This window comes from Filicampus tigris, chromosome 21 (assembly GCF_054856515.1).
Source record: "Filicampus tigris isolate MCC_2025a chromosome 21, RoL_Ftig_1.0, whole genome shotgun sequence".
Taxonomy (NCBI): domain Eukaryota; kingdom Metazoa; phylum Chordata; class Actinopteri; order Syngnathiformes; family Syngnathidae; genus Filicampus; species Filicampus tigris.
The window spans coordinates 10686625-10711293 of NC_141237.1; the positions used below are offsets into that span (position 1 = coordinate 10686625).

General features: G+C 39.5%; 3 protein-coding genes across 5 annotated transcripts; 2 read left to right on the plus strand and 1 right to left on the minus strand.

Annotated features, from left to right (window-relative positions):
* Positions 1-2379: 2379 nt before the first annotated feature.
* Positions 2380-3920, plus strand: tmem14ca (transmembrane protein 14Ca). The gene is made up of 5 exons (XM_086021249.1): positions 2380-2465; positions 3106-3190; positions 3273-3374; positions 3449-3536; positions 3612-3920. The coding sequence occupies exons 2-5, from the start codon at positions 3115-3117 to the stop codon at positions 3667-3669; spliced, it is 324 nt and encodes a 107-aa protein (XP_085877375.1). The 5' UTR covers positions 2380-2465; positions 3106-3114; the 3' UTR covers positions 3670-3920.
* On the minus strand, positions 3827-14404 carry mak (male germ cell-associated kinase). 2 transcript variants are annotated; one of them, XM_086021246.1, is made up of 15 exons: positions 14241-14404; positions 12743-13061; positions 10887-10941; positions 10514-10635; positions 9764-9846; positions 8965-9097; positions 8722-8893; positions 8394-8561; positions 8040-8279; positions 7737-7945; positions 7508-7647; positions 7285-7431; positions 5299-5418; positions 5028-5117; positions 3827-4757 (listed from the first exon to the last, which is right to left on the minus strand). In XM_086021246.1, the coding sequence occupies exons 2-15, from the start codon at positions 12841-12843 to the stop codon at positions 4594-4596; spliced, it is 1944 nt and encodes a 647-aa protein (XP_085877372.1). In that variant the 5' UTR covers positions 12844-13061; positions 14241-14404; the 3' UTR covers positions 3827-4593. The 2 variants fall into 2 exon arrangements, with proteins under 2 accessions (XP_085877372.1, XP_085877373.1); XM_086021247.1 differs by lacking the exon at positions 5028-5117.
* A 753-nt stretch (positions 14405-15157) lies between these two features.
* On the plus strand, positions 15158-22654 carry plcxd2 (phosphatidylinositol-specific phospholipase C, X domain containing 2). 2 transcript variants are annotated; one of them, XM_086021088.1, is made up of 9 exons: positions 15158-15479; positions 16314-16450; positions 16533-16652; positions 17046-17099; positions 17196-17351; positions 18028-18138; positions 19803-19933; positions 20619-20794; positions 21801-22654. In XM_086021088.1, exons 1-8 carry the CDS (start codon positions 15377-15379, stop codon positions 20776-20778), a joined length of 972 nt encoding a protein of 323 aa, XP_085877214.1. In that variant the 5' UTR covers positions 15158-15376; the 3' UTR covers positions 20779-20794; positions 21801-22654. The 2 variants fall into 2 exon arrangements, with proteins under 2 accessions (XP_085877214.1, XP_085877213.1); XM_086021087.1 differs by having other exon boundaries at positions 20619-22654.
* The last annotated feature ends 2015 nt before the right edge of the window (positions 22655-24669 follow it).

Sequence of the window (24669 nt, forward strand, 5' to 3'; positions counted from 1 at the left end):
ACAACAAGTCGACACTTGTGACACTTTTCGCACGTTCAAAAGAGCATAGCTTTGTCTTCAAGCAGAAGAAGCACATACCTGCCATTCTCCCATTTTGCCCATAATTGACATACTTCTCCTTCTTCGTCCTTTTCTTCTTTCGCTACTTTGTTTTGGTCGAACCGCCCGAGTCGTGTTATCTCATGGAGCCTCCGGTCTCAAAGTAAAAACCTTTTACTTTTTTTCGACCTGGACCAGCTCGTCTCACCTGGCCTAGGGGGGGAGAGGGGGGTGGAGGGGGAAAGAACGGCGCGGGGCTACCTGGGGCGCATGCGCATTGGGGCGGGTGTAGACGAGAAGTAGGCCGAGATCAACTAAAGTGAATTAATGTGGAACTCCTCCTGCATGTCATATGAGTACTCCGCATAAAAAGTATTTTTCACTTGAATAAATTAAATATTTTAACATAATATTAGATACAGTTATGTACACTGTTAACAACGTAGTTTTTAAACATATACAACAAAATAAAAGATACTATATTTGATCACGTAATATAATTACAAAATTCTAAATACGTTTATTAAGCCCGTGTTGTGTAACAATTTATTCCATCCATCCATCTTTTCGCGGGTGACTTTGGACGGGAGGCGGGGTACGCCCTGGACCAGTAGCCACCCGCAATAATAATTCAATATTTTATTTATACATTAATGTGGGGGTGTAATGTACATGGTACTCTGTTGGTAATGTATTTGTGTTGAGAAATATGCAACTTTCTCCACCGTTTTGTTAGAAGACAATATAAAACAAGTTTAAAAACTCAAAAGGTGGACATTGTTGCCTCTTGCTATTCTTTGCTATGTGACGTCATTATTTATTTAGCCACTGTTTATTTCTAATACGTAGATTGCCTCAAGCTAACGGTGAGCTCCCACCCCCCTTTTCTTATTATACGCGCATGTAAACGTGCCCGCGCACTCACAGAGCACACACACGCACGCGCGCGCACACACTCACACAAGCGCGAACGCGCGTGCACAAGCACCGGCACGTGCGCTCGTGGAGATTTTAATATTATTGTTATAATAGTAGTCTTAATTATTCAATGCATTTTCTTTTTCTCTCTTGTACTGCATGATTTCTCTCTCTTGAAGCTGCACATGCACTCGCTCTTATATGTTGTATACGTTGTTATTTAAAATAAGACATTTTAACAGCTGACCTCATTGGTCATAAAAAACACACAAAATGTGGTGAATAATGTTTTCAAACCGGAGGAGTAGCAACTGTATTTTATTTTCTTAACTAGCTGTATTTGAATATCCAGCCTGTTTGTCTGGAGCTTGTTATTCACCAGGCCCGAGGCGTATGATGTCGTCCTAAACCTGCAAGCTGTCTTTAATACGCGACAGAAAGAGCACCTCGGGCACTCTGTGGGCACTCTGTGTACCCATTCATATTCAAATGATTATTACAGCAGCAATGCAAACAATGTTTCTGTATTTGTAGATTTACTGTTTACTGTATTTGCTGTTGTTGTTGATTGGTTTTGGTGCCGTTTTTTCTTCTTTTTTTTCTTCATATTGCCATATTGGCACCGGTGTGACTCCAAAAAATGTTTTTTATATATATTTTGAGATAAAACCAAAGCTTTTTAAAAAATTTTTAATGACACATGAATTTACTAAATCGTCTACCTTTTTAATACATAACAAGCGTCTTCTGAACAAATGCTGTTGAGCCAATGTGTGCGACCTGGAGGTACATAAATTGTAGTGTTCTAACGCCACCCTTTGATAGAAAAGTGTAACGTATTGAAGTGGTACCTAAACCCAATTTAGTTTTATCCTTTGGCGCCATCTTGTGCTTAAAAATAAATGTACAGTTCGCGCTCCAACGGTGAAGCGAAGCACCGGGTTGAATTTGTTTTAACATAATACATGTGTCTTGTTTGTTGACTCCATTAAACGAATAACGTGTGAAAACGAGCATACATGCTGGATGTTGTTTGCAAAATGGGATAACATAAATCTGACATAAAATCAATGTTCAGATTTTGGACTCAAATCTACACGAATGAGTTTGTATTTGTCTTTTGTAACTTACATTTTTACTATCATTATAAGGTTGTATATTTTTTATTAGAGTAAATAAGAATACATCAAATAAATAATGAATACTTTTTTTAATAGTACGAGGAGAAAATTTAATCTAAAGGGTTTTCTTCACGTGTTTAATACTTATTTTTGCAAATATATATTGAATTGTGTGTGATTTATTTTTTCAACTTGGGATGGATTAAATTATCAAAGTAAAACAAAAAAAAACAGCAACATATTCAGTACACTGCAGCGTTTTACTGGCTACGCATATAAAAACTTAACTTCCCACCATACATCTCGCCAAGGTTTTGTGTAACAACAATTAGTTTCCGGTGGGGAACAAGGTAAAGGCAACGAGAGAGGACAAACCAGACGAGCGAGGTTGTGTTTTATTTTTGTGTCACGACATTTCAGCAATACTGTACATTGTCTTTATGTTCATGAAAATGTAATCCTAACTCAACTCGCTTAATTTTGAAACGCATGTTACTTTTACATGTGGATGCATGTAAATGCGTGTTCATCATATGCGTATAGTGGCAGTTGGTCTTATCTGTGCAGCCACAATGAAAAACGAAACAACAATGTACTGTAACATTGTATAATATCGTTGGCACATATTATATATATATGTGTATATTGTTATGTTTAGGTGCATCGTTACAACAGATATTTAGTGCATGTTGTATCTGCGAGTGTTGTACTACTGCCTTGTTAGGAATTAGTGTAAACTCTGAAAGTTGTGTATGAGTGCAACTGCTTCTGTATTGTTGTACTCTGATTATTGAGCTACATCACTATTAGTTGGCTTTATATATGACCTTTACCACTGTAAATGATAATTTTGTGCAAAGCTCCCTCACAAAATCCAATTGGTTGAGGCAAATGGCTGCAACACAACTTTTATTCCTAATGTGGATGTACTATGATTTTAAACCTGTTCCATATGTTTAATTGTGTTGGGTTTTGCCGCTGTTTTAATGCCCTTGAAATGAATGATGAGGAAAACTGTTATGGACAGGTGTCAAACATGTCTGTGGATTGGGTGGGATATGGATATGCCGCCCTGGTGGCGTCGGGGGGAGTCATCGGCTATGTGAAAGCGGGTAGGTGCAACTCACACGCTTACTTGAGTCACATGTTCAGGATGTCAGATGCAGGTGACCTCTTCTGTGTGGCTTCTTTCAGGCAGTGTTCCTTCCCTGGCTGCTGGCCTTCTCTTTGGCGGTCTTGCAGGTGTTGGCGCCTATCAGATCTCCAATGACCCCAGTAATATTTGGCTGACTCTAGGTAGTGTCTTTGTATTATTAATGTGTTCTTCCTTTTTCAATATCACATTTTTAACGTACCGTGGTGTCTTCCAGCAACATCAGGTGCACTGACAGGTGTCATGGGAAAAAGGTTCTATGGCTCCAGGAAGTTCATGCCTGCTGGTTTAATAGCGGGCGCAAGGTAGCTTGCACCATTGCACAACTTATTTAATTTGTACACAGCCAAAGTAAAGCATTTTTTTCTTTGCGTTCCAAGTCTTCTGATGGTGGGGAAAGTCAGCATGGCGCTGCTAAACAAACCTCAGCAGTCCTGATGAGGAGAACCATCTCTCATGTGCAGTCAGAAAAATGAAGCATTAAGATAAGATAAGAAGGCCTTTAATGAGCCCACAGTGGAAAATTAGCTTTAATTAGTATCATTTGCTGGTTAAACAGAAAAATATTATCCCAAAAATGATATCAAAGTATTAATTCAAGTCAATGCTTTATTTCTTGGAGTGTGAATTCTATTGTATGTGAAAATCATTTTGTTTAAAAAGAAAATGAAATAAAACATCAAACTTCATATAGACGTTTGTGATTTTCTTTTTTATCATCACTAGTTTGCTTTTATTCATTTGTTTAAGTATAAAACATACAAAAAAAAAACATAGTATAAATTGATGCCTATTGTATGCCATTACAGTACAGACTTGTGCCGGCGCGTTACAAAGGTCAATAAAAACGGAGGCAACATCATTGCAGTAGAAACAATGCTTAATAAATAAAGCTAGCATATAAAATAGCGTGGGTGCTATAGGCTACATGTAAAACCTAATACAGGTAGTAGAATTGGCTCTTGCAGGTCATTTTGGAGGACACATTCTCAGTTCAGCAAAAAGGCAACCATCAACTCATTAAAAAAAAGTGGGAAAATGCACACTTTTTTTTTTTTTTTTTACTTAGCAGGTTCATTGGAAATGGCGCACAGGTAAGTGCATCCCTTACCATATTCAATCCTCTATCAGTGATTATGGTTTGAAGCAATAATGGGACCTACACACTACTGTATCCCTATGCTCAATCTGCCTTTACCAAGATAAAAATAATCAGTCTTTATTGAATTTATAAAGTGAAATCTCAGTAGATTTCCAGTGAGTTGGACAGGTGCTTCAACCTTTTTCTAACGCTGCTTAAAATTGACGTTTGAAAGCAATTTCCCAACAGGCAGTGGAGGACGAACCACCTCCTTCACTCAACTACCGATTTCCACTGTACTTTGATGTCCAGTCCACCCTGCCGTGGACCGGCTGGACGGCGGGAGCTCTGGTCATGAGATTCCTAGAAGTCTTGCCCAGAGCTGGGTAGCTGCTCCCTTTCACCGCCTGAGTTCTGTCTGTCCTCCTCTTCCAACCCTCGTAATCTGAAAGATGTCAATCATTGTTTCATCCAAATAAAAGTCGGATACATTAGTGCATATCTTCACTGTCTTGTGAAAAAGACATATGTCAAATTTTGATATATATATGTATTTTTTTTCACGTACATATGATTCTGTAACACGGAAACACCATTCATGTAAAAATAAAAACAAATTTTGTTAAAAATGGACAGACGTGTTTTGCACAGGACAGCGATGATATGAAGTACGACTGTCCGGCTGAATCACAGGACAAGCTGAAAATGCCTATACCTTCATTAGTTTCGCTTAAAGACGAGGTAGACTTTGGTTTTGAACATTTTCTTTGGTCTTTTTTCATTTCAGGAGAAGAGGAAGGATTGACTGAAAGAAAGCCAGATGAGGAGAAAGAGTGCAAGTGAGTTCAAATCTGCATGCACATGCTCAGAATCAGAAAGTTTGAAACAAGACGAAGCAGGTTTCTCCTGCCAGTATTAGTCAATAGGGCCACACACATCCAAGCTTCCGTCTCTTGGATAGAACTACACGCAAAAGGCGTGTTTACCTGTGTGATTGCCGGCTAAGGGAGCAAGCTGGATCCTCTGTCCCACGGAGCCAACCTCTTTTTTTTGTAATGAAGGGATGTAGCCAGTGGACAGGTTATACTTGGTGGTCACAAAATTCCCTGAAAAGGAAGGAAGAAAAGGTGAGGTGGCCGTTACGCCAACCGGAGAAAATACCCGGCTAAGATAACTGCAAGCAAGATCCTAAAAAGATCTGGAATAATATCTGATCCAAGATGCTTGAGATAGTTACGGTATGCTTTGAAATGTAAACAGTCCAGTTTGGTTGACCCCAATTCCCAATCCTATTCAACAATCCATACCCAAAAGAAACACTCAGTCAGCCATTTTACTTTGAAGTGTTGTTTTTTTTTCACCAGTGATTGAAGTCCTTCAACAGTTCAAGAGACAGAAGAACTCTGCCAATGGTTAGATGGTTATCAGACTAATTAGTCAAATGCCCCATTGTTCCCCTATGAAGACACTATTGTGGTTGGAGTGCAATTGACCATCTATTTGTCTACTGGAGTTCTTTTAGTTCTCCAGTATTTAGTTCTCTGTGTATTTAAACCGATGCCTCCACTTTGGCTTTTACCCACTGGAATCTTTCACGTTAAGTCAACGAGTAAGTACATGAAGCTTGTTGCATCTGCCACCAACCTGGTTGTTAGTTCATCTGAGTTTACTTTCATCTAATACCTGACAAAAGAAGTCACCTGTAATCACTTCAAACCCTTTGGAAAAAGAATCGCCCTCACCCCAGCCCCCAAGTATTCTTTTCTTAAACATGGCTCCACAGATTTAGAGGCTTCAAGTCTCACATCAAAAGATGAACGAATACATGAAGCATAAGAGAAAGGAACATGAATGAGAGATTTAACAGTTTAAATGAAACCACTGTTGTCATGGACGCTAAAAATATTGATCCGTTTAAGGATTGCGTGTTGCATGCATCAAACATTCGAACTGAACAAATTATTTGGACATGCGCAGATTGACCAAATATCCCGGAACTAGAAGTAGAAGTTAGAAGAAGCCGTAGCGACTTCTGTGTCAACAAAACATTGCTTCGTCTAGTTCTACTTTAAACGTCAGCGTTATTTTGCGGATATTTCCCGTTTGCGCTGTTGCGCCGAGTTAACACTCCGTAATAGATTTTAACACTCCCTACTGGAGCTTCAAATTTACCAGTTCAGTCTTCCGCCCGTCATGTCTTTCGCTCCAGTTAGTTTCCAGGAATAACAGAATCACGTATACTGACGTCACAGACATGCGCGGTAAAGACGGTTGCTTCCAAAATTTCGGAAGAATTTGTTTTCATGCGCCCCGATCGGATTAACAATCGACATAAACTACCTCTCTCGTTCGGAATAAAATCCTGATTGGAATGGGCTCGGTCGTGTCAGAATATTACCAATGGAGCATTTTTATTCCCATCAGGCATTTAATCCGAATACATACGTCCATGTAGACATAGCCACTGCTGTGTTTAAGTGTATGAGTAGGCACTGGGGTGGGACGAATGAGCAAAAGGGGGGGGGGGGGTGGATGCATTTGGGAGCCATTTAAGGAACACTTGTCTTCCGGCCGACAGCCTTAATCTTATGAATAAGCAATGGGGATGGAGAGACGAGGTGGACACAAGAAGGCTGGGAAGGAGCAGGCACAGTAGGGAGCGATGTTGTGTGTCTTGTCTACATGACAAATGAATTGTAAAGATCTCTAAAGTCGCAGACACTTTAAGGCCTGCCCTGATAACACCGCTTTTTCTTTGGCTCTTGTAACCACAGCTGGGAAGACATTAGCTGCATCATTACCATTTAGGGCCTCTTTGTGATAAAGAGGCTAATGGGTGCACTAACAGAAGTCACAAAATGAGGCCACTTACAATTTCCAATCCCTCTATATTTTTTGTAACATCTTTTGCACACTGTTTGCAGTTTGATACAATGAACAACGCCATCATTTATGTCATGATGATTTATCACCTGGGTTGGCTCTGTTGACGGATAATCCTGCTCCAATGGGAACCAATGTCTTGTTTACGGTGTTCGAAGAGTTTTCCCACAAGTCCCGTAACGTCACACCGCTCAGCGCCTTTTCTCCTGACGTTGCCTGAGTCTTTCCAATCAAACCTTGAAAAACAGACATCTGCAATGGAGTAACTTGCCACGTTAGACTGGTGACTGATTCACCGTGAAGCAGTCTTACCCGGCAGGTATCTCGACTGGCTGAGGTAATGCTGGCGCGCCGCGGATCCTGGGAGTTTGTTGTCCACTGGACCGACCTTAATATTGTTAGGTAGTTTTGTAATGGTGCTGAAGGAATATAGAGGTTTGTGCTCCCTGGCCCTGCATGATTACAAAAGTAAACGGCAGATGCGTCAGTATTTCCAAATAAATCAGATCTCTAGAATATGTCGCGAAGATTTAGTACATACTGTGGCCGAAGTTTCTTTGAGTTCCTCTCCTCCTCTGAATTGGCCAAACTGGGTTTCTTGGAGTGACAAGCAAGCATGTCGGATTCATCCGGATCATCCAAGCTGTCTGATGACCCCGCTACCGTCTGGCCCCAGCGGCGTCTTCCATTCTTCGCCATGGCCGGTCCATCTGGGCCAATTTTGTTTTCGTTGCCCACCGACGCTGCTTTCTGAGGACGTTGATATAAGAGAGTCAAAAGAAAAGTCAAGTATCATTCATGTATTTTTCAAAGAGTATAATTCAAGTTCAAAAGGACTCGCTACATGGTTGATGCCGGCGGGTTGACTCGCAGCTTGAGGAGGGACGATTTGCTGTAGAGGCTGCTGGGTAGTTTGGAGAGATGATTTGGATGGTTTGCCCTCAGAAGAGGATTGTTTGGGGTCCACCTTAGAATCGGAGACCTGCTTCTGTATTATTTGTCGAGCCTGGACCTTCTTAGCCTCTTGGCTGTGAGGACGAGGACCCAAGACCTGTCCAACCTGGAAGTATGGGTAACGCAGGGCCTAGCCAGAGAGGACAAAGATCCAGAGTCCATCAACATCGTTAGCTCAATTAAGCTTGCTCTACCAAATGTCACCCGTACGGGAAGGTGTGGTTTGGGACGCTGGTGTGTTTACCTGTACAGCGGTGGGTCGTTTTTTGGGATCCCACTGCAGCAGGTCCTTCATCAGAGTTATCGCCTCCCTGCTGGCATTGGGAATGAGCGTCTTCAGGGGGGTCGGCACACATTGAGGGAAGCGAAAGTTCATGGCTGAAGCCAGTTGATAGCCTTCTGGCCAATCCAGCTAATGAAAAAGACAATAAAATGCCTTATATTCCATTCATCCATCTTCTTCAGTGGTTATCCTGTTCAAGGTCCTGTCAGGGGCTGGAGCCTATACAAGCTCACAGTCATCATATTCTTTGTGTTTGTTTTTTTTATTACAAATGTGTCCTTTGTCTCACCTTCTTGACAGTGCCCAGGACTTGGCAGATCTTGAAAATCTCATCCACTTCACTGTTCCCAGGGAAAAGAGGCCTGAGTGTGTAGAGTTCTGCCATGATGCATCCCACGGCCCACAAGTCAATCGGAGAGCTGTAGGTAGATGACCTGAGCAGAACCTCTGGCGCACGGTACCTTGACAATGAAAACAATCCCAGTTAAATACAAGAGAGGCGTACCGATTGACAACAAGCAGAAGCTCTCACCATCTAGTCGACACGTAGTCAGTATAGGGAGGCTTGGAGCGGATCTCCCGAGCCAGTCCAAAGTCTGCTATTTTGACCAGTTCTGGGCCCATGCACAAGAGATTTTCTGGCTTCATGTCACGGTGGAAGAAACCTGGAATCAATGTTACATTCCGTAATAGTAGTGAAAGTTATGGACGTAATATATGAGTAAAGAGAAAAAAAAATGAAACATCAGTGCTGATGATCATATACGGTATATAAACATTTCTCAAAACACTATACTTTTGTCATTTACTAAAGTGGAACCTCTAAAGTCATACACGGTCTACTGTATTAGGTGAGACTGGTTTACTTGTATGTCATTCTAAATTCAAAATGAATTTTCCTATGGGAAGAATTTAATTGACCTCGTTTGCTGCAATCTCAAATGTCCACCAAAACTGTCATAAACAAAAATCATGAAAATTAAAATGGTACCCTTTGAAGGCGATTTGAAGAGCAACAGAAGGAAGCATTTGCTTAGTGAAACTAATTTGTGTAAATAAATTAGATTTAATCAATTGTATTGATCATATTTGCTCCCTCTGGTTCTATGGTTATCATCATCATCATAAAAGTCTTCCCATGGTTTGAATGACAAGCTTTTTTTTTTTTTTTTATGAGGCATATTTTTATTTTCAGAAACTTGTGGTTCAATTTCAAGTATTTCCTTTTTTGGGACATTCAACTTTGGATGTTCCACTGTTATCCTAAATCAAGCTGTTGAACAAATTCCAACAAATGCAACTGAACAACTCGACAGAGTAAGGCTACTTACCATGCTTATGTACAAAAGCCAAGCCAGCTAACACTTGAAACATGATGTTCCTAAGTTCATTCTCTGAGAACATCTTATTCTCTCTAACATGAGGCCAAAGACAGAAAAAGGAAGAAAAACAAGATATGAAACCAACAGTCCAGAGTCAAGAAAGAGACATGCAAACCAGATGTGTGGAAACATGACGGTGAATGTACTATTTGTACATTGTTTTTGATTATTACTGCGAGATTATCAAAAGGAATCCACCGACTAGTTTACTAGAAATAGGCAAGAGGTCAGTAAATCCAAGCGGCGATGATGACTTCATAAACTACAAGATTCCACCCAGTATTCAACAATTTTACCCATATTCCAAGGATTTATCATTACCCGATAATTCAGCATTAAAATCTGAGAGGGAATCTTGCAGTGTGAGGCCACTCATTTAGAAGTGCAGGTCTTCACGGGACTGCAGCACACCTACCATGTTTGTGAATAAAAGACAGGCCTTGTAATATCTGAAAGCTTATGTTTCTTATCACTGATTCGGGGAATAATTTCCTTCTGTAAACAGAAGATTACAAGAATTCCCATATAATCAGGCTAGTGTCAAGCATCACACATGGAGCACATTTATTTTGGAATCATACAATTCAAATGTGGTGATCATGTGCAGCCAGATAAGCACAATTTTGGGGTGGAATGGTTATAATGTACTGTGTCTTATATATACACCGCAAATAGCATTTGCAGTATATATTTCCTTACCTGTCCTTCATGAGCTGATAGAGGTTCTCCTTCATGTATTCAAATACAAAGTACAGATGATCGTTCTCTCTGATGACTTCTTTTAACTTCACAACATTTGCGTGGTTCAGCTTCTTCAGCGACTGACAAATAAAAAGACGTATTTCTAATGTTATGTATGTATATTATTGGGTTGTTCTTCATAATAGTTATTGATAGTCAGGTGTCCCATGACCGCATTGTCAGGTTAAAGTCGGTAACTAACAATCAGGCATCCATACAATTTGAATAGATTGAATTTTATACAAATGATTTTCATTTTGTGCTGACAAATACTGCTGTTTGTGTAAAATGAGAAACAAGGAAATTACCTCAAACTTAAAACCATCCTTACCTTCACCTCTCTTAGGTTCATACATTCCTCCCATGAATAAAACTTCCTCTTCATTCTATAAAAGAAAGTTAAATGCTCATGAATTTGCATTACGCCATCAATAATGTGCTTAGAACAAAGTGTTCTGTGTTTGTATAGTTAATGCATCACATCAAGAGGTGTTTGAATATTTTGGTCCTCTCAAATAATCTCAAATAAATTGGTTTGACGGTGCCATTCAAAATTCGGGCAGAATTCCTGCACAGCTCATCCACTGGATCTCATTTGGAATGATAACAAGTCTATAATACCCAATATAATACATTTGTATAAAATGATATTATAATTGAAAATGTATTAGACTTCAACAAAGTGTTTTACACTTTTTTTTTCGCAATGCTTATTCACTGCTAGACAACACAGCACTCAAAATCACATCATAATCTCTTTATAGAATTACTGTGGGTTGCAGAGCGTGTTGAAATATTTTATTTTCCTCCTCCTTGGGTACCTTCCATTTTCGGGCTTCCCTTTCCTCCATGTTAGCAACCCGACACACCCTCCTCCCCTCTACTTTCACTCCCTTTCACCACGATACATGTATTATCTTACATGGTAACCAAACAATCAAGCCGCGGACACATGGTTGGGTAGCTCATGTATTATTGAACCCGGCAGCCACACAGCTGAAACAAAGACATACACGCATTGGTGTTACCCTTGGCGATGGACTAAAATAACATTAGGCAAAGAATCAAAAGTATCATTTTTAAAGGGTCCGGTGTATGTTTGATACTTTATTTCATGCATGCGATCATTTGCAGTGACACACCACTCTAAGGGACTTAAAAATAGATACATCCAACTCAGTATTTCTTCACATTCAAACACAAATTGTGTCCTTACTGTATTGCTATTATTATTATTATGTCAACATCTAAAGGCAATTAAAAAGCAGGCCTACGAAAATAATCTAATTATAAAAATTCATGACACTACTTTGCAGCTTTTAGTATTAACATTACATGTAAATAGGTTTTCCCAAGTGTGATTGTGAGTGTGAATGTTTGTCATACAGTGATATCAAAAGTCTACACACCCCTGTTCAAATGCCAGGTTTTCATAATATACTTTTATATATATAAAAAGGAGACCAATTTAACTCATTTCAGAAGTTTTCCACCGTTACTGTGAACTAAAACCTGTACAACTCTACTGAAATTGTTTTGGGTTTTTTTGACAGAGGAAGTACAAATAAAACAGCTGAGATCACGTGAGTTGTGCACGTCTGCATACCCTCTCATAAAAGGGGACGTGGCTGTGTTCAGAATTCACCAGTCACATTTAAACTCATGAATCCATGCTTTGGGTTAGGGTAAGATTCTGCTAGAAAGCAAAACAAAAAAAATGTCAGGAAAAGCCTACTAGCACAGCAGAACTTTATTTGTAGTTAAAGGAAGCCATTTTAAGTGGGGGCCATTACGTGCTGAATCCCATTAAACATATGTGGTTATTTTTTTAATATAGTCCCATCTTTACTGTTATAAGAGAAAGCGAAGGCTGCACACACTTATGCAACCACATGATCTCAGTTGTTTGTCATGTCATGTCATGTCATCTTCCAAACCGCTTATCCTATACAGGGTCGCGGGGAGTTGCTGGAGCCTATCCCAGCCGTCAATGGGCGAAGGCAGACTACACCCCGAACTGGTCGCCAGCCAGTCGCAGGGCACACATAGACACTGTCACTGAGCGGGAATCGATCCCACGCTGCCCGCACACAACTCAGGCGTGTGTACCACTACACTATCAGCGGACATTCAGTTGTTTGTTTACTTCCCCTATATGTCTTATACTAAATTTATCATCATCCTTACCTTTTAATAGCTACAAGTTCTCCAGATTCGTTGCTTCTCCCCATCAGCACGCTGCCGTAAGTGCCGTCACCGAGCTGCTTCAGAGTGGTGTAGCGGTTCATCGTGTCTCACAACGCTTTCATCGGCGGGTCAAAAATGGTCTCAAGTCATTGATTTTTTTTTTTTAATTTATCAAATATCTCCGTTCTTCTTCCAGGAGGATTCATCAGTACTTTTCCAGGGAAGTTTAAATGAGGCAAAGATCTGTGATTCTTGTGGTTGAAAAGTCATCTTGGAAAGGTGGGATGTCACCATTGGTTAGCAGTTTGCCATAGAAAGCCTGCACAGATTGATGAGAAATACATTTATCATCAACTATTAAAGAATGAATCAGACAACTTGATTTGTTTTTCTTCGAGAAAGTAGCAAAGACTGCCTCTTGTCTTTGTCTCAGTAAGAACGGTGCAGTATGTGTCACACTAGGACATGCACACCTAAATCAGATGACGTGGCGAGCTCTCAGCAGATTAGGCCGACAGGGATGTAAATAGGATGTTACATCACCGCCATGCTTACGCCACTTCACTATTCTCTGGTAATATAATGTACATGAGCTTTATTTTTACAGTAGAAGCAATTTAGAAAGTAAATCAACTCCGCTCTCACACTGCAAGTTATAATTGCATATTTTGTACCGAAATTAATTGAACTTTCTTGAGCTAAGAAAGTGTTGTACTGAACTTGTAGGCACACTGAAAAGAAAGAAGATTTAATATTACAAGTAAATGACATAATGTTATCAGACAAAAGCTGTTATATAAGGCCTACAAGGAGAAAAAACTAGTCCTTCATAGTGCTTGGATTATAATTGTATAATAAATACATTACATTTGCAACGATGACTGAATATTGGCTCCCCTATGGAAAGGAAAATGGGAGGCTAAATCAATAAAACAAAATTACTCTATAAACACATTGCCAAATAGGAACACTTGACGCTAAAATGCAACTGAAGAAACAAGATTGTTTTAATAACAAAGTAAGCCTATATAGGTTTTGTTGTCGTTTACGATCCATTTATCTTTTTCAAGCTATAGAATAACACTGTGACTAAACTGGAAGGACAGCCAGAGGACAGATGGCCTGCACTCCACACCAACATATGGCAACCTGTTGTTAGGAGGATTTAAAGGGAATTAAGATGCATCCGTGTTCCATTACATTAGGTAGCTTATTAAGGTCAATTGTACTGCAGAACACACATAGAAAAGCAACTATGGCCAAGTCTACATTTAAAAAAAACAACCAAAAAAACGATTTCACTCTACCACAACAGGTTGCAGATGAAACAAAAACCTTCACCCGGAGTCTTGATTCAGTTTCTAAATTGATATTTAAAATTGGTTATGGTGTAGCATAGGAAAATAAACGTTTTATAATTTAAAGTAATATTATATTAGCTTTTGGCAGCTCTTCCAGTCATGCAACAAGTGCAGCTCCCACATTTTTCTAAACTCACCGTTTTTACGGAAGCGTTGTCTTGTGGCCTGCTTGTTGTCTGGTGCTGCTGATAGCGACACTTTCTTTCCATAGAATTCACGTAGCACGTCTAGCACTTGCGATAAGACCTTTGTGTGCGTGCGTGTGTGTGTGCGCGCGCACACGCGCTCCCCATGGAAACGTACACGCGATTGCGATGCTTGTTTTTACTTCCGGCATAACAACGCAATGCATAGTGGGACTTGTTGTTTTTAAAATATTTGTGACATGACGTTCGTGACCAAATCATATTTGTATGATGAATAGATAGATAGATAGATAGATAGATAGATAGATAGATAGATAGATAGATAGATAGATAGATAGATAGATAGATAGATAGATCTCCTGCACCATTTGCATCCAAGTGGAAATTTTCAAAATATTACAAAAGAAAAATGTCAACAACGAAATTAGCAATTTCCAATTTTTGTTGGCAGTTATTTTTTCTTTATGTATTTTTAACACTAGAGAGCGCTGCAGGCTAGGGTATAAAACTCACAAGGTGCCATTCGCCGTACGGTATGGTAATAATTGAAACTTCAGCTGGTCGAGTTAATTTTATTTTAATGCATCACGTCATATTTCAAACAACTGAATGCAATAGGCATGCAAATGACACCATGCACGTTTTTATTTATTTATTTATTTATTTATTATCATTATTATTATCTCACTCTTGCTATTTTGGGGGGATTGGTGGAAATGGGCTTCCAAAATGTCAGTAAATGCATTCCAACAAATACCCAAAAAAAAAAAAGAAAGAAAGAAAGTTAACTATCTAGTTATCCCACATGAGTTGTCCTGCCTCCGGGTGGTCTTTCCGTCCTGGGATAAGAGACAGATGGGTGTCAGGGGATAATGAGTGGAATGTCTTCCTAAGAGGATTACTGTTAACGCGCACCACCACTACCGTGTGCCGCATGGTCCAGCAAAACCAGAACTTGTCTAGTCAGGAGGAATATTGGCTATATTGGTGCACACATTTAGCATTTGAAAGATGACCTCTAGTCGTTATAAACTCCTGAGGGCCGCTTGGGACACGTTCCACGCTTCGCACCTGCACCGCAGAGCGGTTTCCTGAAGGGGCTTTCTTGTGTTGGGGACTTAGCAGGTATGAAGACTCGACCTGCTGGGATCGGGAATGCCAACGCCGACTGGATGGGCTCGCTGCCCCCTAAACTTTGTGTTATGCCACTCAAACACCTTGCGGTTCCAGGTGAGCTATGCATAAATAGTAAGCATGAAATTCACTGGCCAAAACATTAGGTACACTTGCATAAGCTGGTGAGATGCAAGAGCTGTTTAAAAAAATGATGCGTTTGCAAATATGTCTTCCTCTTATGTCACTAAATAAGTTAACCAAAATATTAAATATACTTGTTAATTCGTTTTTAAAATTCAACAGCATTTGTTTTTAAAATGCTTGAATTTTAATTTTGCAAAAAAAAGTGTTTGAATTTTGTTATAAGTCCCTTAAAGGGACTATTTGGTCAGGAGGCTCATTTTTCACAAAAAAATAAATAAATAATCAGGAATGAAACCGGGATGTATTTTCATCCATTTTCTGCAAGGCTTATCCTCATTGTGGGTGTGCTGGAGCCTTTCCCAGCTGACTTCAGGGAAAGGTGTGGCACAAACTGGTCATTAGCATATAAGACACATAAGAGACAATCATTCAAACTCACAGTAACACCTCTGGACAATTTAGACCCGAGTCTCCAATTAACCTATCATGCGTTTATGGAATGTGGGAGGAAACCGGAGTAGCCTGGGAAAACCCACGGGGAGAACGCCACACAGGAACAACGTCTATGCTGTGAGGCACTAACCAGTCGTCCACTGTGCCGCCCACATTTTCAATTATAGCATTTTTTTAAACTAATCTTGGAACACTCATATTTCATTTCATCAATTACCTCATTGGCGAAGTCCATAGCCCTCGTACTATGGACAACAATGTCCGCTGAAGTGCAAATTCGTCTCCACCACTGGTTTTCATTCCAGCTCTCATCTTTCCGTCATCTTGGGCTCTTCTTGTTCTTTCCTCCAGGGTCTCATGACTCGTTCACCTACTGGGTGGATGTGCACGCTCCCGTAGGTCCTGATCAAAAGGTCTACGTCAAGTACCTGGCTACCATGTTTAACGTTTTAGCCAAGAAGGTCATGGTGAAGTGGTCCATGACACAGGTACACATTCCAGATTCCACCCTGGATTCTCTGTAACGGTGGAGAGATTGCAGCAGGTGTAACACAATTTATTCTCTCGCAGAACCTGACGTTCAAGGAGCAACTGGATGCAGGTATCCGCTACTTTGATCTCAGGGTCTCTTCAAAACCAAGCGAGCCAGGGCTTGAGATTTTCTTCATCCATGGTCTGTTTGGACACAAGGTGGGCAAAGGAGAAAGGATACATTTGATGTAGCAGATGTATGGTCCTCCTTTCCATACATCTGGGAATACTTTCTCCAAGATTTGGTGTTTGCTGGGGTTTAGGTCAGGGCTCTGTAGGGGTCTAGTCAATTTCTTCTCTGGGTGTTGCTTTGTGCACTGGCTCAGTCATCCTGGAAAAGAAAAGGGCCTAGCTCTTGCAAAGCTGGAAGCAGTCTTGTCCAAGGGGTTTGCTAAGGTTTAAGCTAACCTCTTGATAAGAAGTGTTTTTAAATAGTTGTGTCAACTCAGAAGGCTCCGTTTGCTTCCTGCTGATGTAGCATCATGTTTTTTTCATAGCATTTCATTTATTGTGCAATATGAGTAATGAAATGTTTCCCGCCTGCTCTAAAAGGTGAGAGATGGCCTCATAGAAATCAACTCCTTCTTGTGCGTGCACAGGAAAGAGGTAAAGTTTTCATTTTTATATTTACCACCAGCTTCAAAAATGTATTATAGTGATTAGTGCCACCTGAGCAGGTCAGTTAATTGATATTTGACACAGGTCATCTTCTTGGACTTCAACCACTACTATGCGATGGGCTCGGCACACCACGAATACCTCATCAAAATGCTTCAGCAAGTGTTTGGCAGTAAGCTCTGTAAGAACTGTGACGTGGAGACCATCACTCTGGACTACCTCTGGAAAAACAAATACCAGGTCAGGCCCTCACTACATCAGTACTTCAACACAGTTACCAGTTGCTCAAGTATTGCATGCAAAGTATCATGAGCATGTTTTACACACCCATGTGTGTGTGTGTGTGTGACTGAAATCATGGAATTTTTTTAAATACATGTCATACATTTGGTACCTGTGCCTTCAGTGATAACTTAATTCTTACTAATCCTCCTCTTATACCATCATTATTCACATTGCAATATATGAATGCCATGAACAAAAATTAATACTATATAAAGTAAATTACAATATAAAAATGCAATATAACTAAACAGTTTTGCCATGTAGCTATGCTTTGGCTGTAACTTTGCTGGTGACAATGTTGAAATCTAATTGGTTGAAGCAACAGTTCCTATGCTAATGTTTAAAATTTGCCAATCTGCGAGCACTACTAAATCTGAAGGCCCCGGGCAGATAAAATTGACATGGCAGCCAATAGAGGCTGAAATTTGATTGGTTTGATTTATCAAGGTTCAGGCAGAAGCCGGTTGTATTCACTCCCATAATGGCGCAAACACACATTTCCACCTGTGCGCATCCATGAAAATACCAAAACAAAGAAAACTCCACCCATGATCTCAGTTAGACTTTGCTCTGCGCCAGACTTGGGCTGAGAAAAACACAAGGTTAAGGTTTGAACATGCTCTCCCCGCAGGTAATCGTTTTCTACCATCATCCATCAGCTCAGGGCGTGCCTGTCATGTGGCCTGGCAACAAGATCCCCGCACCATGGGCAAACACCACTGAACCCAGCAAGCTCATTCGGGTAAGTGTTTTAAAGTGTCTCATCATTTATTCAACAAACATGATTCATTCATGTGAAATTAACTTTTGTCGCATACAACATTTTAACATTAAGTTTGTTTTAATTTCAATTTAATTAACTTTTCCTCATTTGTAAGAATGTGTTGCGTGTACACAAAAAAACATGAATCAGTAATGTGAAAACGCATGGCAGCATATTTGTGTTCAAGGACAGGTTGTTGGTTTGACATTTTTTAAGAAAGAATAAATTAAAGATGCTGCACATATCTTACTGTAAAGGATGTATCACAATCCTCGGGAATCTATGGTTATTTTAGGTTCTGTTTTTCTGTAATTTTGTTCAGAACAGATTACAAAATTATTCGCTTGGTAGTGTCTTAATTTCTTTAAAAGTTATATTAGCACTGCTCTTAAGAATAACGAAGCAATCATCAGCTCATGATTCATGTCATATTTTTAAAATGCACCTGGCAAAGAGCAAAGAAAAATAAAACTCAATTCCAGTATCTTTAACATTTTATCAAATTAAACAATAAATTAAACAATGTTTTTTTCTCTCCTTAGAACCTTACAAGCTACTCTATCTTTTCTTACATACTGTATAAATGTTTTAATTGGGCATAGATTTTTACAATTTGCTGGACATTTTAATAGTTAACTAGAATTATATTTTCTTTTCTTTTACCTGATTGCTTGTTTTTAAATAACCACAAGATGTCAATTCAGTTTGTAAAGCAAGCAGTTAACAATGATTGACTAATGTTGTTCAATATCAAGCTCTGTGATGTATGAAAATCTGCAAAAAAATGTTATGATCAAAGACACTATTCATGTTTGGGCCGTGCTGAAGGAATACATTAAGAATCAAACAGACTTACTCACATAACATCGGTGTTAAAGTAACACTGTCATATGTCAGTTTTTGTGGATTATGGCGGCGCCATGTGGACAAAAGCGGTAGTGTTTTGACAAAAGTCAACCACATTTCCCATGCAAGTCAAGTTGTAAGTCAATGTTTCATCAAAAGAGTTGTGAAAACTTTTTTACTAAGGTCGAATTCTTGCCTAGTGCTGCTTTAAGACGTATCTTCCTAAATTATCTATTAATAGGTGTATGGAAAATGTTACTATAAACTAAAGAAACCTTGATTCCAAACAAAGTAAATGATGGAAAAAGCTCATGAAAAACATCCTTATGAGATTCAAGAAAGACAGCTAGTTCAAAAATACCGGAAAGGTTTGGCATTCCAGTTTGCTGTTTTCTTTGCAAAATCTCCTTTTCTGGTGCAGTTCACGACTCATGAGTGAGTTGTATTCATTTCTCCTTGGCGAAAGATTGCTTTCTCTTGAATTTCATTTCAATTTATCTGGCACCAAATCACAAAAACAAGCTGTCTCAGCCAGGGTGCTTTGCACATAAAGCCGATCTAAGACCACCCTCCTTACTTATTAAAAGACTAACCGAACCCCACGTGAGCAAGCGCTAGGCGACAGAGTCAAGAAAAAACTCCTTCTTGGGAAGAAACCTTGAGCAGACTCAAGACGCAGTGTGCGGCCGTCTGCTTCTAACGGTTGGGTTGGAGAGCAGAAAATGGATGTGTGTTTCTGAATTTGAATTTGCTTCAGTTTGCATTCAATAAACATAAACAAAGCGTTTTTCGCCTAGTTCCTGGAAACCACACTGAAGCAAAGAGCCAAGCAGGGGACATTCCACGTGTCCCAGGCCATCCTCACACCCCGGGTGAACACTGTGGCGAGGGGTCTAGTTTGGGGACTACGGAATTACTTGGTGGAGAGGTAAGAGGTTTGAAATGTCGTGGGTTGCGCACCACACGGAGAACCAGGTCACACACGTGTATGCACGGGAAGATAGAGAAGATAATGTTCTATGTCCAATAGAGGGCAGTATAGCAATTTTTTTCATCCTAAGACGTATGTGGCACCATGTGGTATTCATAGATGAAGGCTTCTTCTGCAATGTACTGTCGTCATCTTCTCCAATTGCACATTGTCTTAATCCATTTTAGAATTTATTATGGATGAGTTGTAAGAGAGGTTTCCTTGAGCGTGGACTGAATTAGTCGCACTAATGCTCATGTTCACACACTGATGTTAAAAGGAGAGACTGATAAAAACAAGTTGGAGCTCACATACTTCTTGTGTTCACATTTTAAAGGAAAAGGCCAGTCATGTTGAGGGAATGACACCATGAACGGATGTTCTGGTGAGACAGGAGTTTGAATTTGGCACCTCTGAGGAAACGGGATTGTTTATCGCCTTTAGACAAACTCGCGGACTTCCTGGTTTTGTTCTACCGGCCAAATATTTGAGAGAAAAGGGCGTCTGATTTGCAGCAGTCCTGCTTTGTGTGTAGGCTTGTCTGTGGAAGGAGAAGGTCATTTCAACGGGTTTTTATTCATTCACATCGTGAAATCTGAATTATTTGCTCTAATTGAATCCCTCTGCTTCTTTGAACTTGCAGAAACCTCCCAGCGATCATGTCCTGGGTGGAGGTCCAGAAGCCAGGGTCGGACGGGGTCAACATCATTACCTCTGACTTTGTGGAACTCACTGATTTTGCCAACATTGTCATCAGACTCAACAACTTGCTGTTGTCTGAGCAAGAGCGCAAAGCGAGATGACAACAACTGGACAAAGGTGTGCTGATTGATTTGCTGGTTATCGTCCATCACTTGTGGTTGTTGTTATTGTTCTTGGAATACAGCATTGCCCGGTTGATTTACTACTTGCAAATTCATCTATTTAATGTTTTTGTGGAAAGAGAGAAATCACAGTACCCCAAGAAAAAAAACAAAAAACAATCTGAGGCCAAAGATGTGACCGACAAGGTGTTCATTATTAGCCGGGCAACTTTGCGACTTGTTTGCTTGGGCTTCAGGAGCATTCTTGAAACTATTGCAGATTATACACCTCCTGTTGGCAACAAAAGTTCAAAAGAATGAAATAGAATTTTTTTTTCAACCATCATGTCTCTATAGCTCTCATCAGATTGTGCAGGTGTGCCAAATGTTGTGGCCTGTGTTTGTATTAAGGCGGGTCTTAATAATTGATTGTTCAAATTTCAATGCATGTGTGGAGCTGAATTTCTTACTACTTTGAAACATAATTGAAGATTATCCTTTCCCGTTAAAATACAATATTTGTAAAATTAATAATTCATTGACAGCCCATGACTTACCAAAGAAGCTCATTCCAGTGACCATTTCCTTATATGCTTAAGAAGTAGTCTGGGAAAAAAAACATCTTATCTGTTTACCGGGTTATTCGCTGAAAATCGCTTGCCTGCCTGCGAGTTAAATTTGGAGTTTTTACCATGGCAGTAAAAGAGGCGACCATTGTGGCTTTTCTATGGTTAAAAAGTGCATACAGTTACAACTTTTGGGAATAAATGTGAGGTGATGTTTACCACAATGCATATAAATCACCTCCAATGTATACACGGGTGCGGTATTTATGTCAGTGTTATATAAGGGTAATATGAACAAGGTTTAGTTCACATTTTTGCTTAAATACAATGCCGTGCAGATGACAATAATACATAGAAGAAGAGCTGCATGTGTGTACTTAAGTGTGTTGTTGGCTCAGTGTTTACATATTGCATATAGTGGCAGTGTTTTCATTCCTGTGGTCTGAATTGGGAAAGACAGGGGGAAGGGATTCGAGGAATTCTGAGAGGAAGGAAGAAGCGAGAAGAAGAAATAAAAGATTTGCCTTCAGGAGCAATACTCAACAGCTGTTTTCGCCCTCAGTGGAAAGAACAGAAAGTTCCAAACGCTTTCATACCCAAGCGCTTGCAGCTGAGCGCAGTCATCAAAAGTCACCGGCACAAGCATTTTAATTGTGGAGTAATTACACATTCCACGACCTTCAAGTGGGAGTGCAAGAGGAGCAGCTTGGATTGATGGTGCGCATTCCTCTGTTGTTTGCATTGGTCTTTGCGCACTCATATTTTTTCCCCCCAATGGACAGTATCTGCCAATTTCCCATGTTTCAAAAAAGCATGCGCTTCCAGTTTCATGTGCCGCGCAAAAGAAATATAGCGGACGCTCCGAAGTTGAACACAAACCTGTGTACCTTTCCACCAAGTGATTTCATCTGTGATGCTGGTTGACTTCCAAGTTATTCTACGTTTCAAAACAATAAAGAATGGAATGCGAAATACAGTAGTCTGTTAAAGGCTCACATTTCCCCATCATAAAATTTGAACTGCACAGGAAGCGTTTTATGTTTACATTTTAACATTCCTAACTTTCATCAAATGCAAGGACAACTTCAAATGTTATTGAATACATTTTAAATCTCACAAAGTCTTTAAAGACACCTGACTCACACGTAACTGACAGAAATCAGCGGAGCCGTCACCTTCGAGCCATTTAAAAGTGTTGTTGAAATGAGTACTTGTGTCTCTTGGCATCTTGACTTTTGTGGTTGCTTCATCAAAATGTAAAATAACTGTTCAATATGGCAGCTGCTTGTTAAAATAAATTGTGTTTGGTATTTCCATATTGAGCCACCAGACCCTTTCTTTTCTCACAATAAGGTCCATTTCTGATTCTATGGTTATCGTCACAATTTCAGAACAAAAAAAAAAGTCAAGAACTACAATCTTCAAACATACATATGTACATTTTATATGTATTTATTGATTTATCTATACACACACACACACACACACATATATGTATGTATGTAGCTGTGTGTATGTACAGGTATGTATGTGTATACATGTGCTGTGTCAACCCAACACGTTTAACATCACTTTGCAAACAATAGGGTGAGTAAACTACACTAACCGCCAAGACCTCCATGGCGCCAACTGATGTCACATCCATTACACACAGATTTGTTCCCATGGTTGCTACGATATTTAAACAGCTGGGGAAACAAACTTGAGTGTACATAGTAAGGATTGACATTGCATTAGAAAATATTTGTAACCTAAATCCACAGGCAATAGATCATTAGATTGTATGATCATTTAAAAATTACTGTGGATAGAAGAGGACTCAGAAAATCCAGTATTAATCTGATATTAATATTTCCCACAAACGGTTTTGAATTCTAAGACGTATTGCCATACAAAATGGGGTATTTGAAGAAAGCAATCTAAGAGTGGATTGGTTTACAATCACACGGTTGGAATTGCTTTCCAAGAAAAATCTCCACTGTTCCCACTGAGCTTCCTGAGGTCACATAGGAATTGTGAAATTTGCTCAGAAATTCTGTCCAACTATACTCTGTGTGTTTATGTGGGTGATGTCAGTTCCCATGCTAGCAAGAAGCCACCACAAAGTGGTAATGGTTTAAGTAGCTTATGGAAACACTTGAAATTAAATTATGAACTGTCAGGAATATTATACCGACAGTGCTTTGCTTTTTTTCATCTCTGTTTTCATCACTGTCTTGAATGATGTTCATGCCTGACATTCTAAAGCCGAAACAATTTTCTTGATTGAACGCAAATGTATTGAAATCCTTAATTGTATGTTCTAAAAAAGAAAAAAAAAAAAAAAAAAAAAAGAATAACCCGGTATAGGCTACTTGTGGGGATGTGGTACCAAATGCTGCATTCCAAGCGTAGTAAGAGTTGCTTTAAAGGTTAATGTTTTGTTTCTGGTTTGTGTGAGACCTCAGTACATTTTTGCAGATTACGCTTCTCATTTTCGGCCCACGAGAACGTGTCATACACTTCACTTGAGCTGCAGCCCAAACACATGACTTCTGAGTATTGTCGTAGTCCCGAATGACTCATGTTGTTTTCTAAGTCATCCTTTAAATGTGTGCCAAATAAAACCCTGTAGCTCAGATATGGAACTCGATGAATAAAAAAGTCTAGACATGAAAAGACATGCTTGAGATGTTTCAGATGGCGTTCATAGCTTTAGCAAAGACGCTAACAGTTTAACTCTGGGAGAAATCTTGATTGACAGAAAGGTTCCCCTCTAAAGTCATCACCTTATAAATCCTTTTGAGGCTCCTTGCTGTTTAGTGACAACTCTGTTTTTGCATATTTGTCCTATCCAAGTATTTTGCCTGTAGCTGCTTGAACCACTTTTTTGTTTGTATTGTAAGACATCAAATCTTAGATTGATGTTATGACTTTCACGTAGACGAATGCGACCGCCTATATATCAAATTGAATCAATTGGGAGGTATTGCCAAGCAAACTGCTTAAATAGATAAAATAAAATAAATAAATCTAACAGGAACAAGACAAAAGCGATGTGGATCACATAAATGAAAACCGAAGCAGCAAGGCAATGTCACTGCCAAAATGTTTGTTGTACATCTACTGTACAGTTGCTGTTAAAAAAATGAAAAAGCTCTTTTCTCACATTCGTACTTTTTTGTATATATTCCCAACTTTAACATTAAAGAACGTCAAATAAATATATAAACAAGGATAGCCCAAGTAAACATAAAATGCAGATTTTAAATGGTGATTTTATTACATATACAATATTGTGGTAGACAATAGTGAAAGATCGTTTTGAATTTGTGATTTTCCAAAA